General features: G+C 38.8%; 1 protein-coding gene across 2 annotated transcripts; it reads right to left on the bottom strand.

Moving 5' to 3' along the window:
- Positions 1-1,490: 1,490 nt before the first annotated feature.
- LOC136179219 (inter-alpha-trypsin inhibitor heavy chain H3-like) lies at positions 1,491-12,762 on the bottom strand. Of its 2 annotated transcripts, none has more exons than XM_065954827.1 (20): positions 12,604-12,762; positions 11,832-11,992; positions 11,615-11,719; positions 11,128-11,290; positions 10,917-11,027; positions 10,666-10,794; positions 10,404-10,520; positions 10,083-10,251; positions 9,873-9,983; positions 9,401-9,582; positions 9,107-9,286; positions 8,892-9,013; positions 7,978-8,210; positions 4,833-4,913; positions 4,585-4,662; positions 3,566-3,727; positions 2,964-3,132; positions 2,263-2,411; positions 2,049-2,133; positions 1,491-1,760 (listed from the first exon to the last, which is right to left on the bottom strand). In XM_065954827.1, the coding sequence occupies exons 1-20, from the start codon at positions 12,673-12,675 to the stop codon at positions 1,646-1,648; spliced, it is 2,694 nt and encodes an 897-aa protein (XP_065810899.1). In that variant the 5' UTR covers positions 12,676-12,762; the 3' UTR covers positions 1,491-1,645. The 2 variants fall into 2 exon arrangements, with proteins under 2 accessions (XP_065810899.1, XP_065810900.1); XM_065954828.1 differs by having other exon boundaries at positions 8,892-9,010.
- Positions 12,763-14,656: the final 1,894 nt, after the last annotated feature.

Raw genomic sequence — 14,656 nt, 5'->3', positions numbered from 1 at the left:
ACCTATGATGCCATAAGCCCCAGGAGGCGGAGAGACAGTCCCCATGTGACCCTTGCCCCCAGTTTGAAATGTGAGAGACATCCCCTGAGGGCCACCTGTCTCTCCTGACTCAATCAAGTTGTGCAGTCTGGTAATCCGTTATGAGGCCCAGAAACTGCGTCCTTTGTGGTGGCTCCAGCCTGCTCTAATTCCAGTTGAGATGCAGGCCTAGATGCTGTAGGTGATCCAGGAGCAAGGACAAATGAGCCCGACATTGCTTCTCAATTAAACATGTGAACACCGTGTGCTGAACACTCAGCGCAATACATAATTAGACCAGTAGGTGTCAGTAACAGAGCATAGAATCTGAACACATTTCAAAATAAAACATATTCTGTGCATTGTGTCATCATGACTTCAAAATGGAAAACAATAGCTTCCCGCTTATCTCTACTAACTCACCAAGAAACTACCCAAAGCTCTCAAACTCTCAAATTTTACTGAGGGAGAGATAGATTCAACAGTAGAGAACTGATATGTCTCTGATATATCAATGATATTGATAACACTCATTCTTAAATGCTCTATGCAGCTCACTCACCCTTGACTATTGTTTTGTAGTCAAGGGTGAGTTTATTTGTGCTAGTTTATTTGTGCTAGTGTATAGTTATAGCAAATTATACATTTGTCTAATAGTTCAAATGTCACCCTTTAAGTCGGGGTGAAGAAAAGAGCGGGTTATCGCAATTACATTCTTGACAGCAAGAGAATTAAAGAAAAAGAAAAACATAGATGCTCCTAAATCTGAGCCTGTTTATTAGTGTATACTATAAGAAAGCAGAAAATCATCATGGTCCCCTGAAAAATAGTTTTTTAACAACCAAAGAATCTATTCAGTGAAATTTCTATTTACTATAAACATTAAGTCAAAGGTTAAGCATAAGCAGGGAGGAAGGGAAGAAATAGCCCAATAGCACAATCCATTAGTCTAATTGTCCTGAAACTCCTCATGCACGCTCCTCTCCGCCTTGTATCTTTGCTGCCGTTCCACCTTGGATGCATGCCTTTTAGAACAATGACATATCTCTCAGAAATGTTTTTGAATCCTCAGGGTTTCTTCTGAAAACTGTTATGTTTCTCAGAGACTGAATTGAATATACGTTCTGTCTGTAACATGGCTATACAGAAGATTGTTGTTTTTTTCCCTACAGGTCTAAAGCACAACAATTCTTTACAGATGTAGTTGCTATGCTATTAAAGACTGTAGGGTTTCAAATATAAACTCGGATCATTAGCTTTGGTGACACCTTTGCATCATATCAGATATGTTATACTTTGATGTGCTGCTGACTATGTAACTCTAACTGCTGGTTGATCTACAAGCACTCTACAGTTCACACTTCTTGTGGTAAAGAAATTACAGTGTGTCGTACTATATGTGCCAGCCTGCCTATTAATACACACACAAATATCACCATAAATCATAACTCACAATAACCAGACAAATGTAGGCAAGTCTTTTGGGTAAATATTTATTCATTAAAGTCTTTCCAGACGACTAAGAATCTGGGACAAGTTTTGTCACTAAAAGGTGAAAAATATTTTTCCATGGTCTAACATGTTTTTTTTAATGAAATCCTTGTAAGAGATTAAATGCCTTTCCCAGTTAAATTTGTGTAACGATGAACTCATTTATGGGTCTCTGTAAGGCGAACTCAGAGGGCACAGACCAGCAATCCAGTGTCGGAGCAGAGGTGATACTGTAGTCAGCAGTTGTGGATCTTCAAATAAAAACATAAAAGATCTTATATTAGTGTATTAAAGCACTCTCAAATAAATCGTTTTGTTCATAATAACACAGAACAATGGTACTTTTCTTAATGTTGCCAAGTCCTGGGCTGGATTAATGTTGGGCTTTCTGAATAATATAACAAAGAATATGTACTTGACATCCTCTTTTTCTAAAGTGTCTTGAGATAACATTTATAAATTGGAACAATGGAAATAAAATTGATTGATTGATCGATTTAAATATTGATTGATTGATTGATTGATTGAACAAAACGTACCTGGTAGCAATGACCTCCGTGTTTTGGATCTTGAGTATAGTTGAGGGGGTTTGCTGTACCTCTTCATAAACTGCTGGCTTTAGAGCTAAGGAAAATCAAAAAATAGCACAATATATTAGTGAATAATTATAACCTCAATAACAGCGAGTGAGTGCAAACATTGATTGAATATTTTATGTACCTGATATTAAATCATGCAAACAAATCCACCCACCTAAAATCCCTGTAACGTTGGTGTCCATTGGCTGTTGTCTTATAACAGGCCAGAGATAAAAGTTGCCTTCCTTCTCATGAATCAGGAAGACAATACGTGTGTCTCCACTTACAACATCTATTTCTTTGGCCCGCCTGATCACTGTCACACTAGAAAAGAAAGCACAGATCTTACATTTCTAGTGGATTTGCGCCCCTGCTCTTGTTTGGGCCAATTAATGGTGTGTGCAGAAATGTTAATGTAAACATCAGTTATTAAGTGTAATCTACCTTAGTGATGACCATTTTAAAACTATAATTATTAGTAAAGCTACAGCCAGCGGCATAAAGACTGGAAACAGGTGGAAACATCATTCTGAGCACTGTTCAATAGTGACAGAGCTCATTTTGTAGCTCATAAGAGTTAAAGTTTTCCTTTAAGACCAATTGGTGACATCATGGGGGGCTACATCTCTTATTTAAACACGCTATTGTGCAAATTCAACAAAGTACTATTTATTTCTCTTTTGATCCTCTCCTCTACAAGTCACAGCAACGTCTCAGTGAAGTTACAGTTTTCCTTTAAGAGTTGCTCTGATTTGATCTTAAAACCTGTCTGTGCACACAGACAAAGCAGTAACCCTTATGTATTATCATCTATGCAGGTCAGAAAGTCTGTTTGATCATGGTGTAATCATAACTGAGATTATAATACAAAGTCACCTATTACGAGAAACAACTATATCCTGTTGAAGGTACTCTACTGTGGACTGTCCATCTTGTACAATGGTTTTCACGGCATCAAACTCAAAGTGTGCAGCAGCTGTATGTATGGCAATCCTTTTGAATCCTCCAAGCAATACTTCATCAAGCTCACCATTCACAAACAGCGCTAAAGCAAAAGAGAACAACAATGTAACTCAACATTATAATCAAAACAAGCAGAGGTGGAAGAAAATATATTTTGGACTTGGATAGAGTCAGATGGGACGTGTACACTAACCACTATGCTAACATCGCCCCTGTGAGGGGACTTAAAGTAATACTGATGCCTCTGTATGACAAAAGCAAACAAGACTATCAGAAAACAAAACTGAGTATTCCTATATTTGCTTTTTCTGACAATTAAGTTTAATATAGTAAAAGTATGAAGATGCTGAAAGTACACATAATTTATAACTGCTGCAAGGATACTGAGGAGAGGCAAGAGAAGAAAATTCTGCTATTACAAAGGTTGTAAACAAAGGGTTGAAATATCAAAGGTTTATTAACCAGACTGTTTTTGAGGCTTTCTAACAATTTTCACAAAGAGAAAAATGACTGACCTTTATTGGGATGGTGAAGAAGTTTAAGGCTGACAACTCCATAGACACCATAACAAAGTGGGAGAGACAGGCTCTCAGTTTTAAGCAAAAACTGGTGGACAAGCTGTCCAGGTAAGATAGAAGGATGTAAATCATTGTAGACAACACTGGACACTGAGGAACCTCGAGATAAAGAGAGCAACATAGTCATACAGTAAAGCCACAGGAAACACTGAAAACAAACATCAAACAGCATCAAAACTAGCTCCCCGTACTTTGACAATACAAAAAAGGTTTTAAAAAAAATACTTGCAATGGTTTAAATAAATTTGACAAATTTTCCATTGAGAATTTCTCCATTAAAAGATTAAAAACTATCTTTGGCCACTGATGAAAAGACATTCTTAACTGAAAACTTTTATTAAACATCTTTGTTAAGAGTTCACTGGAAAATCTGTTTCTGTCATAAGATACTTCGCACTTTCACTCACATATCAACAGCAGTTTTCAAGTTGCATCTGAGGTAAATTGGATCACTAATGCAAACAAAATGTATGAGATTTAAGTATTTGTTGTTCAAGTATTTGTTTATCTGATGCACTCTGTGAGCCGTGGTTTGTAATTCTCAGGCAGTAATGGTAAACTGAACATAAGATTATGTACCAAAGTTAGGATGTTTGGAAACATCTGGCTAAAATTGTGCAGAGTGTAAATGTAGTTGTTTGAGTGGTCTATTGTTTGCATCTAACATGTTGCAATAACAGGCAACTTCAAATATGTAGTGATGACGCCATGAGCTGGATGGGCTACGATAACTTTGGCTGGACAGTAGGGGCGGATACAAGTGGAGGGCAGGGTGGCCAGGGCCCCAACAGGCTGCGAGGATAGTGTTTAAAAATACAAAGGTTTGAAAATTGTGATGAACTGGAACTGATAATCAAAGCCTCTTTTGTTATTGATCTTTGTTTTTGTTTTTTAAATCAATGACATCACAATTTAAATAGGAACATGAATGACATCTATTTAATATTCCACTGTACCTATAGTTGTTCCCATAGTAGCAGTTGGTGGCCCATATGTAGCATGAATTTCTTCTTCTTCTAGTTCAACAGGAAAATCTGCTCACACAAAATAGTTACACTTTAAGCAAGTAAAATGGGATTTTATGACAAATCTTAATAATAATCAAAGCCTCTTTTGTTATTGATCTTTGTTTGTTTTTTTTAAATCAATGACAGCACAATATGAATAGGAACATGAATGACATCTATTTAATATTCCACTGTACCTATAGTTGTTCCCATAGTAGCAGTTTGTGGCACATATGTAGCATGAATTTCTTCACTTTCTTCTTCTGCTTCAAGAAAATCTGCTCACACAAAATAGTTACACTTTAAGCAAGTAAAATGGGATTTTATGTCAAATCTTAAAAAGATTTCAGGTGTTTTTCCAAACTGCTTTTAAAGTGGTCCATTTAGAAAAAAAAATGTAAGGATCTTTTGTTTTATAGTTCTCAAACTGAAATGCACAAATTTTTACAGCCTTCTCAGCAAAACAATTTGCACATGTAAATCTATACATCTCATTTTTTGAGTCTGGTCGAAAAAACAGGATGTTTGGTGAAGGGAAGCTGACATTAGAGTGTTCTTCATAACATCTCGGTGTTCTGCCCTGTAAGTTTTTCTTTGAGCGAAGTCTGTGTAATCATCTGAAACTGGAAAATGAGATTTTTTGTCTTGCATGTAAATTTTATTTAAAGGTCCCATATTATGCTTTTTCTGGTTTTATATGCCCTTTAGTGTGTTTTCCAAGTGTCCTGTGCATGTTTAGGCACATCTATGTGCAAAAATGCAAAGTCTGCGGAAACGCGGCTTCTCCTGCGTCCTCCTGTTAGCTGTAGCATTAGCTGCATGTAACGCTCGGTTCTAGCCCCCCTCGAAAAAAATGTGTCAGTCCGACGTCATTGTCAGTGTGAGATCACTGATCTAAGCACATTGGCTCGTTGTGGCAAGCCCTGCAGCTCATGTTGTACGCCCGTTAACTTCTGTAGCACGCCCACAATATGCCGTAGCCTGCGGTAGCACAGTAGTGCTAAATTGCTAATGTTTATGCTCCCCTCAGACAGAGCCAGTGGCTGCATTCCCAATATGTTAAAAGAGGCGGGACATTTCTGAGAACCGTGCTGAGCGACTGACCAATAACGACAGAGCGGATCGGCAGACCAATCAGAGCAGACTTGGCCCACGTGGGGTCTAACAGTGTGGGCTCAGCAGAGTGTAGAGGGAGCAAGGAGGAGCAGTACATGAAAACAGACATGTTTTTTGGACTTTACCTATTGTGAACGTACAAAAGTAGGTACATAGATTAAATATACGAATCCCAAAAAGGGCATAATATGGGCTCTTTAAAACAAATATTTGTTGATGCTTTGTTCTAACAATATAGAAATACCAATTTCAAGTGACTGCAGTCTTTCCTTACATCAGTCCCATGTGAGTTGGATTCAAAGGGGACAACAAGGGATGTTTTTACTTTCCTTTTTTTTTCAGACTCTTTTCATGCCAAGAATTATGACGTCTGAACTTGTAATTGGCACAGATTGTTAAGAAGCATTTTGGGTGAAAGTCTAAAACTCGCCTTGCTACACAGAATGAAAACAACGTTTGTACTGACATGATTCAAAGAATAAAATTATTAATTACAGGCTTTTAAATGAATAATCACATTGTGAGAATTATTGCATGACAGGTAGACTTACTGCATTAGCCTATTTTTTATTTCTAACTTCCTATGACTTTATGACATTTTCACTGTTCTCTTTTTTCCTACTTTTCATCTTTATTAAGATTTAATAATAATTAAACACAAGAAAGGAGCTGTAAGAGTCATAAACAAAGCTGGTTACTATGATTCTACTAATCCATTGTTCATAAGGTCTTCTACCCTTAAATTTGTAGATATCGTGTATTTAAAAACATTAACAATACTTCATCCATCTAATAACAAAAGTCTTCCTGTTGTTATTCAACATTTTTTTAAATTACGGGAAGGCAATTATAATTTAAGACGGTCATGTGTGTTTGTAACATGCAAAGCGAGAATCAACATAAAATACATAGATGCGCCTCAGTTTGGGGAGTCAAATTATGGAACAGCCTTAGTGATGAGTTGAAATTGTTTAGTTCTCTGTTGAGTTTTTAAAAAACTTAAAATGCAAATTAATTCATGATTACAACATGAAATTATGAATAATTAAGAAATACTTTAGAGTTTATCTGCTTTTGTTTTTGTTTTATTTTTGTTGGATTGTTTATGTTCTGACTTATATGAAGGATTTTTACAGGATAGGCAGAAATAAACCTTGGGCTTCAGCCTATTCCTGTTTTGGTCATTGATTTATTTGAATTTTAATGTGTGAAATAGACAAGTTTAAGCATGTGAAGTTTTTTGTTTCTGTTTCTGTAAGTTGACTATTTACATAAATATTTTTAACTCTTGATATTCTTTAATGAATGACCAAAATAAAAAAAACATTCATTCATTCATTCAATTCATAAACTTCTTCAATCTGATTAGTTGATTAGCTTTAGTTCGACAAAATAATCTGAACTAAAAGCCAATTAAATTTGTGGGAATGAGTTTCCTTTTTACAAAACGGTGGCATATGATCAGTGACATGTGTAAAATGTTAAAAGGACTTGAACTTGTGTAGCGTTTTTCTAGTCTTGTGACTGCTCAATACACTTTTTACAGCTCAGGTCACATTCACCTATTCACACCACATTTACACACTGAGGGCAGAGACTTCAGGGTGTATTAACTAATCTCACAGTGGGCACAATGGGGTTAGGTGTCTTGTCCAAGGACACTTTGAAATTTGACTGCAGGAGCTGGGGATTGACCCCCTGACCTTCCTGTTGAGAGATGACTGACTCTACCGCTGAGCCAAAGCTACCCCATATAAACATCATGTTCTTTTTGATCTTTTCAATATGTCATTAACAATAATCCTCCTCAGGTAGCATGTGTGTGTATGTGGAGAGGAAGGTTGGTAAGGTAATCAGATTTTAGATACAGTTTCAGGGAATAAAGGAAGCATTTAAGTGAACACTTAATTAAGAGAAGAATAGAGTACAATTACATTATAAAGGTAGACATAACCAATTGTAAATAGTGTTTAAATTTGCGATTGAATAATCACAAAGCCTATCATTAGATTTTTTTATTTGCTAAAAAGAACTTGTTATCAAATATTTAATTGAAAACTGTGAATTAATAATAAGTTATTTAATGAAGTGTTTATTAATTGTCGATTAGTTAAGTCACATAATTTATTTTGTTGAAATCCACATTTACATTTGAAATTATATCTATACAATTAATTTACTGTTTTGCACTGTGTTTGCTGTTCTGTTCACATTTGTGTTACTCACCATCATAAGCCATGACAATATCACTTACAGTAGGCATGAGTCCGTATTGCCTCGCATTAGAGGTTGGGGTCTGAGGTGCTTCACCTTCCTTGGGTTTATGGAGCACATCTGAGCTCTCCCCAGGAGGCTTGGTGACCACCATGGATGTGAGTGGGGTCACAAAGCTGTATTTCAGCGACAGCTCCAAGGCCTCTTTCTTAGCGCTCTCCTTCTCAGGTCCAGATAACCGCAGTCTGTGGCACAAGTTGTGTATGTTTGAAATTAAGAAGAAGAAGAAAGATGCTGGGGGTTTCCAGTCACCAGTATCGTTTTACCACCCAGAACACCCAACATATACCTGTTTTTTTTTACATTTTACAAACACTGTATTCCACTTCCACATCCAGTAAAAAAGTTTTTCTAGGTTTTGCTTTTGTATGCAAAGCTCTTGCATTTAAGTCGCTGAACAGTCAGTTGCCCTGCAAGGTGTGAAATAGCCATAAGCCTGCAGGCTACTACATATCTGGTAAATTCTGTAAGGGACAGTAACGATATTTGCCACCAAATTAAAGTTGTCAACCGTGTATATCTACTTTTGTTTGGCTTCTATGGCTAAAGTGTAAGACCTATTTTTAAAATTACACTTTAAACTTTGGAATTGTAAATCTTCTTACCTGTCCTGTGAAGACAAAAGGCTTGACCGACTAGTAAACAGTCCCAAGGGCTTAGGTAATGGTTGAATGAGTGACAGCTAATTAATAAGATGATGTTTCAGTACTTTCTTTTTTCAATTTCATTACATTATATTATGTAGAAAACAGGGTTTGCATTTAATTAATCAAATCAAACTATGAGGGGTTGTAGCCCTCCAAAAAAACAGTTGTTGGAAATAATGGATAAATAATATTAAAAAAGATGTTGGACATCACACTCACTCTTTCTCTAGAAGCTGTTTCACTGTGAGGTAGGCCCAAACTCTCTGGATGTTACTGTCAGCCACATCGGCTGACTCCACTGTAACATTTGTTCCAGGAAACACCACCTTTCTATTTCTCTGCTATTGAACAAATACATTCAGATGTCAGTTATTTTTACATTTTACATAGTGCTAAGAAATTGAAAGCTCATGTGAGTGTGGATTTGTCCTTACCGAAACGGCCACAACTTGTGGAGTGAAGGTTCCGATGTCGTTGTCAGTGATCTGACCTGCCACAACAATCTCAGAGCCATTATAATACTGGCTGAAGTTAGTCTGGGTTAGATTAATCCCACCCTCATAAACCATTGTCACATCTGTTAACAAAGGAGTTGCCACCTCTTCATAGAAACCCTGTTGACATACAGTTTGGACTCTGGTTTAATGTCTAGTTTTGCCACAGCAGAGTAAGAGCAGTTTTTCCATTGAAATGTAACAAATATTTATAGTGTTTGGGATTTAATTGACCTTGAGTTGTAACTCAGCATCAGAGTCTTCATAAATCCGTCGAGCCACACCGTTGTTCTGCAGTGACATCTTTTCAAGGAACTCAAAATTGACATCAAAACCAAAACCGAGGCAGTAGAGAGGGAATTCACCTGCAATAGCCTTTCTTACATTTGACTGAATTACTTCCAGATTTGTCACCCCTGCAGACAGAAGACCAATATGAAGTTTGACGATTAAAACTGAACTCAATTTCCCTTCGACAGTAAAATCAAACCACTAATCTGTGATGAGCTCATAATGGTGTCATCACAGAATGCAGTTGTTATTATGAACATCACACTGTAATAAACACAAGTCACACAAGTATGGAGTTTAGCCAGCAGAAAGATGTCAAGCCATTGATTGTCATCTTAAAAATGTAAGATAGTATTTTTAGAACGCTCTTAATGCAATGCATATATCTGACATGCATGTTTTTTTTTATTATAACCTGAGTTTGGGTCTCCATCTGTGAGCAGTATGAGAATAGATGCTGAGCCTTCTCTGGGATTTGCATTCAGCATTCGTGCTCCTTCTAAAACTGCTTGGTTAATGTCCGTGGCTGAAATAGAACGACAACAAAAATGCTTTAACGCTAACATTCTGCTGTCAAATGTGACTGTTTCATAAAAAAGTATTTTCCCTACAAAAAAAACCTCACCTCCTCTATCTTGAATCTGCAGTGCAAAGGTTTTGGCACTAGCCAGGTTTTCTTCCGTAGCCTGAACAAGTTCTCGTTTCCAGTGAAAAATGGAGCTATCAAAAGTGATCAGACTAAAGTGGTCTTCTTCTGCCAGGTCATTCAAGATACGAATCAATGCAGTTCGGGTCTGGTTAAAAACAACATTCAAACATTACAGCTTTTGTTCATCTCAGAAGATTTTTATTTGTAGTCGGTATATTAAATGCCACAGGCTGAAAATAAAAAAATGCCTCAAAGTTCTTGTAATTTGTCACAAAATCACACTCTCATAAACTGTACCTGTTGTATTTTTCTGCCATGCATTGAGCCACTTTGATCAATAACGAAGGCCACATTTTTTGGTATTCGGGCGAGATCAGATGGAGCAAAGTGATGAACGAAGTACCCTGATGATTTCTAAGGAAGAGTAAGATGAAATTCCGGCTGGTTAGAAAAGATTGTTGGTAAGGCAAAGGCAAAACTGCCATACATATGAGATGCTGCGAACAGTTTCATTAAAAGTCTAAATTCTTCAAAAAAAAAGATAGGACTCTTGCTGTACCTTGATGTCTCCAAATGAGTTGTCCCTGTTGACGTCATAAACAATAACCAGATCTCCATTCATACCTTGCTCTCCACAGCGGTCACACGTCTTTTGTTGGTCCTCAGTTGGGTAGAAATACACCCACGCCTGGTAACAGGAAAATTCAGATTTATACACCCTTGACAGGCTGAGAAATAGGCCAGAATAAATGTCAAATACCATCAGAAAACCATTGGGGGCAATGGGTTGAACAAAGATCAGACTACTACCTGTGTGTCTGAATGTGTTTTGGTGATGGCATTAGCCATGGCATTGGTGCTTAGTCCACCTTTAACCTCCATGATATTGATTCCAGCTTTCTCATGTATGTACACGTCAACCTGATTTAGAGAAATAAATGAAATAGTTATGGAGATGTTATCACTCAAGTATTGTTTTCCTGGTTCATCCATGAATAAAATACCAACAGAATGTTCAAACCTTGAAGTCTTTTACAGGCTGCATTGGTCGGGCGTGGATTTGCAGCTCGTACTTGCCCAGTTTGCGTTTCAGTAGTTCCTCATATGTAAGTTCAAAAGTGACCTTTTTGTGAGCTGCTACATTCACAGAGGTCTTGAATTCTTCGAGAGTCCTCCCTACAGAACTTTTACAGAGAGGATTATCATGGCATTAAAGCAGTGGGTCCCTTAAATTAAAACAGTTCGTACATCTGACCCTTCATCAGGAGTAAAGCAAATGGAAGCAATTACAATTATTCTTCTTAGATTGTTTAACTTGAAGGATTTTAACATCAAAAATACATATCTAAGAAAAGTCAGAAAAATAACTTTTCTTATATTTTCAAGAATATTTTTCACTTTGTTCCTCTTTAATCAAAAGGACACACAAGATCTTATAGGGTATATAATCTAGAAATCATTTGCAGAAGACCTGGCAATATACTGTTTCAGTCTATTGATCCATGTACCTGACAATCCCAGCGCTCTGGCCTTGTGACACAGCATCAGTGTACTGCTGTTTAGCCGCCCCCTTAGATTTCACAACCCCATCGTATGCCTGGCCATCTATAAACCTGAAGACCGAGGACAAGCTTATATTAGTATAAATATTAATAATGACCCATGATTTATTTCATGATTAAACGTTTACATTTGTTGTTAATGAATTAGTCATTATGTACACACATTCTGAATTTACTGATGAAGGCATTCTTGGGAATCCGGACTTGAAATTCTATTTCCTTTGACTCGTCCATTCGATTGGCCACACGGCTTGTGATGACTGTGGTTGCGTAACGACTGCTCACTGTTGAGTTGATGTGAAAGCTGTAGATGTCCCAGTCATCCTGAGCAAATACAGGAGGCCCATTTCACAATCAAGTAATTGGCTTGTTTAATCTCTCTGGCCGAGGACCAACAAACCAAAGATCAGATGATGATGTTAAGCAAAGGCAGACGGCATTGGTAAAATGTTATTGGTTTAAATGCTGAAACACCCAGTTCTTTTTTTCCATCCAGTAATTTCACATGGCACACTTCCTTTATCCCTTAGGTCTTACTTAATGATTAACATTATGGGGGAATTTTTATGTCTTTAAAAAGGGGGATTAGACCCCATAATGTGACTGTATAAACATATTCACACACACGCACACACACACAAACAAACCAACAGAAACACATTTTTGTAACTTATCTGAACTTTTAAATGTCAACTTTCAACAATTCCTTTTAGCATAGTTACCAAACCTTACTAAATGCCAAGTCAGAAACACACAAACATGAAGCAACACTCAAGTTATTGAGCCTGCAGGCATTTATCAGGACAAAGTTTAGTGTGATGTAACATACAGAAAAATAAGAACACCAAAGCCTCTGAAATGTATAAATTCATTGGTTGGATTGATTGTATAGTTTCTATGCAGCTCTTTTACACTAGGTAATGTAAGTATCTTACCTTGTTTGGTAGTGTGGTTACCAAAGCCAGCAGCAGCCCAAAGAGGGTGACTTGCACCACAGCTCTTGCCATGATCGGGCTTACAAGAGTGTAAGCAAGACAGCTGAAATGGCCTTTTAAACTCAGATGGACAAGGACAGCATTCGTAAATATTTTTTTAAAGGTCAAGCTGTTCTCTTCTCTCTCTCACTGGTACACAGGATAAAAACACACCCACCCACAAAAACACACTCCCGCCCACGTGAACACATTGCATACTGCCGGGAATCACACACATAACTAACCAAAATTAACAAGTTCAGTGAAATAAATAAATGAATTCAATGCCATGGTGTCAAGCAAAAAAAAAGTTACTGCTACCTGATTCCAAAGCACGAGACGCTACCAAGGCCAGCCAGTCTGAGAGGTTTCCACTCCGAACAGCCACATCAGGCTGACAGACAAGGAAAAATTACACTTTTGGGGAGAAATGCTGGATTCAGCTGCAGGACCACCCCTGACCCCTCTGGTGGGATCCTGCAGAGGTCCGCATGAATGGAGAAAAGCCTGAAGCTCTCCAATCCGCCTGGTGGTGGCCAGTGCCAGCAGTAGGGCAGACTTAAGGGATAACCACTTCAAGTCAACAGGATCCAGGGGCTCGAACGGAGTTCATTCCACTTTAGAACCAGCTCCAAGGCGAGAGAGAAGATCTACACTGATGGCCAATATGCCTTCTGGCCCCCTTGAGGAATTGGGACACAAGGTTGCCAACTTCCTCAGATAATTGGCATCCTCCTATACGGGCTGCCTTGATAGCCGCCACCATACCCCTTAGGGTGGAGGGTGACTTCACCGCATCCCTGAGCTTCTGCAAAAACCGCAGAATCTCCAGGGGTGAGCATGCCAGAGGATCTACCTGATGTTCCCTGTAACATGTCATAAAGACCCTCCACCTGTGACCATAGAGCGCTCTCGTTGCGCTTCAGAGTTTGGTCCACCGACTGTGACAGCCGTATGGCTAACAGCTCTTTTCCTCTCAAGGCATTGAACAGAGTCCTGTTTGGCAGCAAATCCTGCCGCACTGGAAGTTCCCAAGGAGTCCTGTCTAGCAGTGGCGGGACCATATCACGTGAGGCCAATTTGGAGCCACTAGGACAAGCCTATTTCCTCCATTCTCTCTCTCTGCAGGAGAGGTGGAAGGAGCATGAATGTGGGGAAAGCCTAAAGCAGGGCCTTTAGCCATGGGTGAGCAATGGCGTCCACTCCCAAAGGAGGACTGTCTTTCCCTAGCGAGAAGATCAGGGGACAGTGGGTGGATTCCTGCAATGCAAACAGATCGACTGCGGCTCGTCCAAAGTGGTGCCAGATACCTGCAACCAACTGAGGGTGTAGTCTCCAACCTCCTGGGTCTGAACCCCCCCTTTACGACAGCAGAAACACTTTGCAGCAGCAGGACACGTGAACTGAGCACAGACCTACTATAAACACACAATGTTTCAACACGTGATAAATATAAAAAAATTAAATTCATTGTAAAATTCAAAAGCAAAAACTCTATTAATTATAAACATATAAATACAAAATTATAATAATGGGCAAATTATATTTTTATATTAACCTGTTATCCTTTATGCCTCTAACACTGGGATATGGCCAAAGCCACAGCCGGTGTGCCAGTTTGCACAGGCGTGGGGAACACAGGCCACCCTGCCTGTTGATGTAGGCTGATGCGGTCACATCGTCTGTCCTCACCAGCACATGCTGACCTTGAAGATGTGGGAGGAAATGGTGAAGGGAAAGGTGGACCGCCTTTAGCTCCAGCATGTTGATGTGACTGCCACAACCTGTCAGCGAAGCATCTGTCTCCAGTAGCTGGTGATGTGTCACTGGGCCCAGTATGCTTCCCCTGCAAATATTCGTCCTGCTCTCCCACCAACGGAGGGCCAATCGCATCTGTCTGGTGACAAGCACAGTGGTATGCGGCTGTGGCTCAGTTGGTAGAGTCGTCATCTCTCAACGGGAAGGTCGACGGTTCGTTCCCCAGCTCCTGCAGCAACAGGTCCGATGTGTCCAA

The sequence above is a fragment of the Labrus bergylta genome, chromosome 5 (genome assembly GCF_963930695.1).
Source record: "Labrus bergylta chromosome 5, fLabBer1.1, whole genome shotgun sequence".
Classification (NCBI taxonomy): Eukaryota; Metazoa; Chordata; class Actinopteri; order Labriformes; family Labridae; genus Labrus; species Labrus bergylta.
Note: the sequence above shows the minus strand (reverse complement) of the source record. Positions and strands in the feature narration are given on the sequence as shown.

Excerpts from the sequence above, each read along its gene's own strand:
- LOC136179219 (XM_065954827.1), bottom strand. The coding sequence starts at position 12,675 with ATGGCAAGAGCTGTGGTGCAAGTCACCCTCTTTGGGCTGCTGCTGGCT. Across the intron at positions 11,028-11,127 it reads AGCCTGTAAAAGACTTCAAG|GTTGACGTGTACATACATGA; the intron begins GTTTGAACATTC and ends TCTCTAAATCAG. Across the intron at positions 9,014-9,106 it reads CACAAGTTGTGGCCGTTTCG|CAGAGAAATAGAAAGGTGGT; the intron begins GTAAGGACAAAT and ends TTTGTTCAATAG.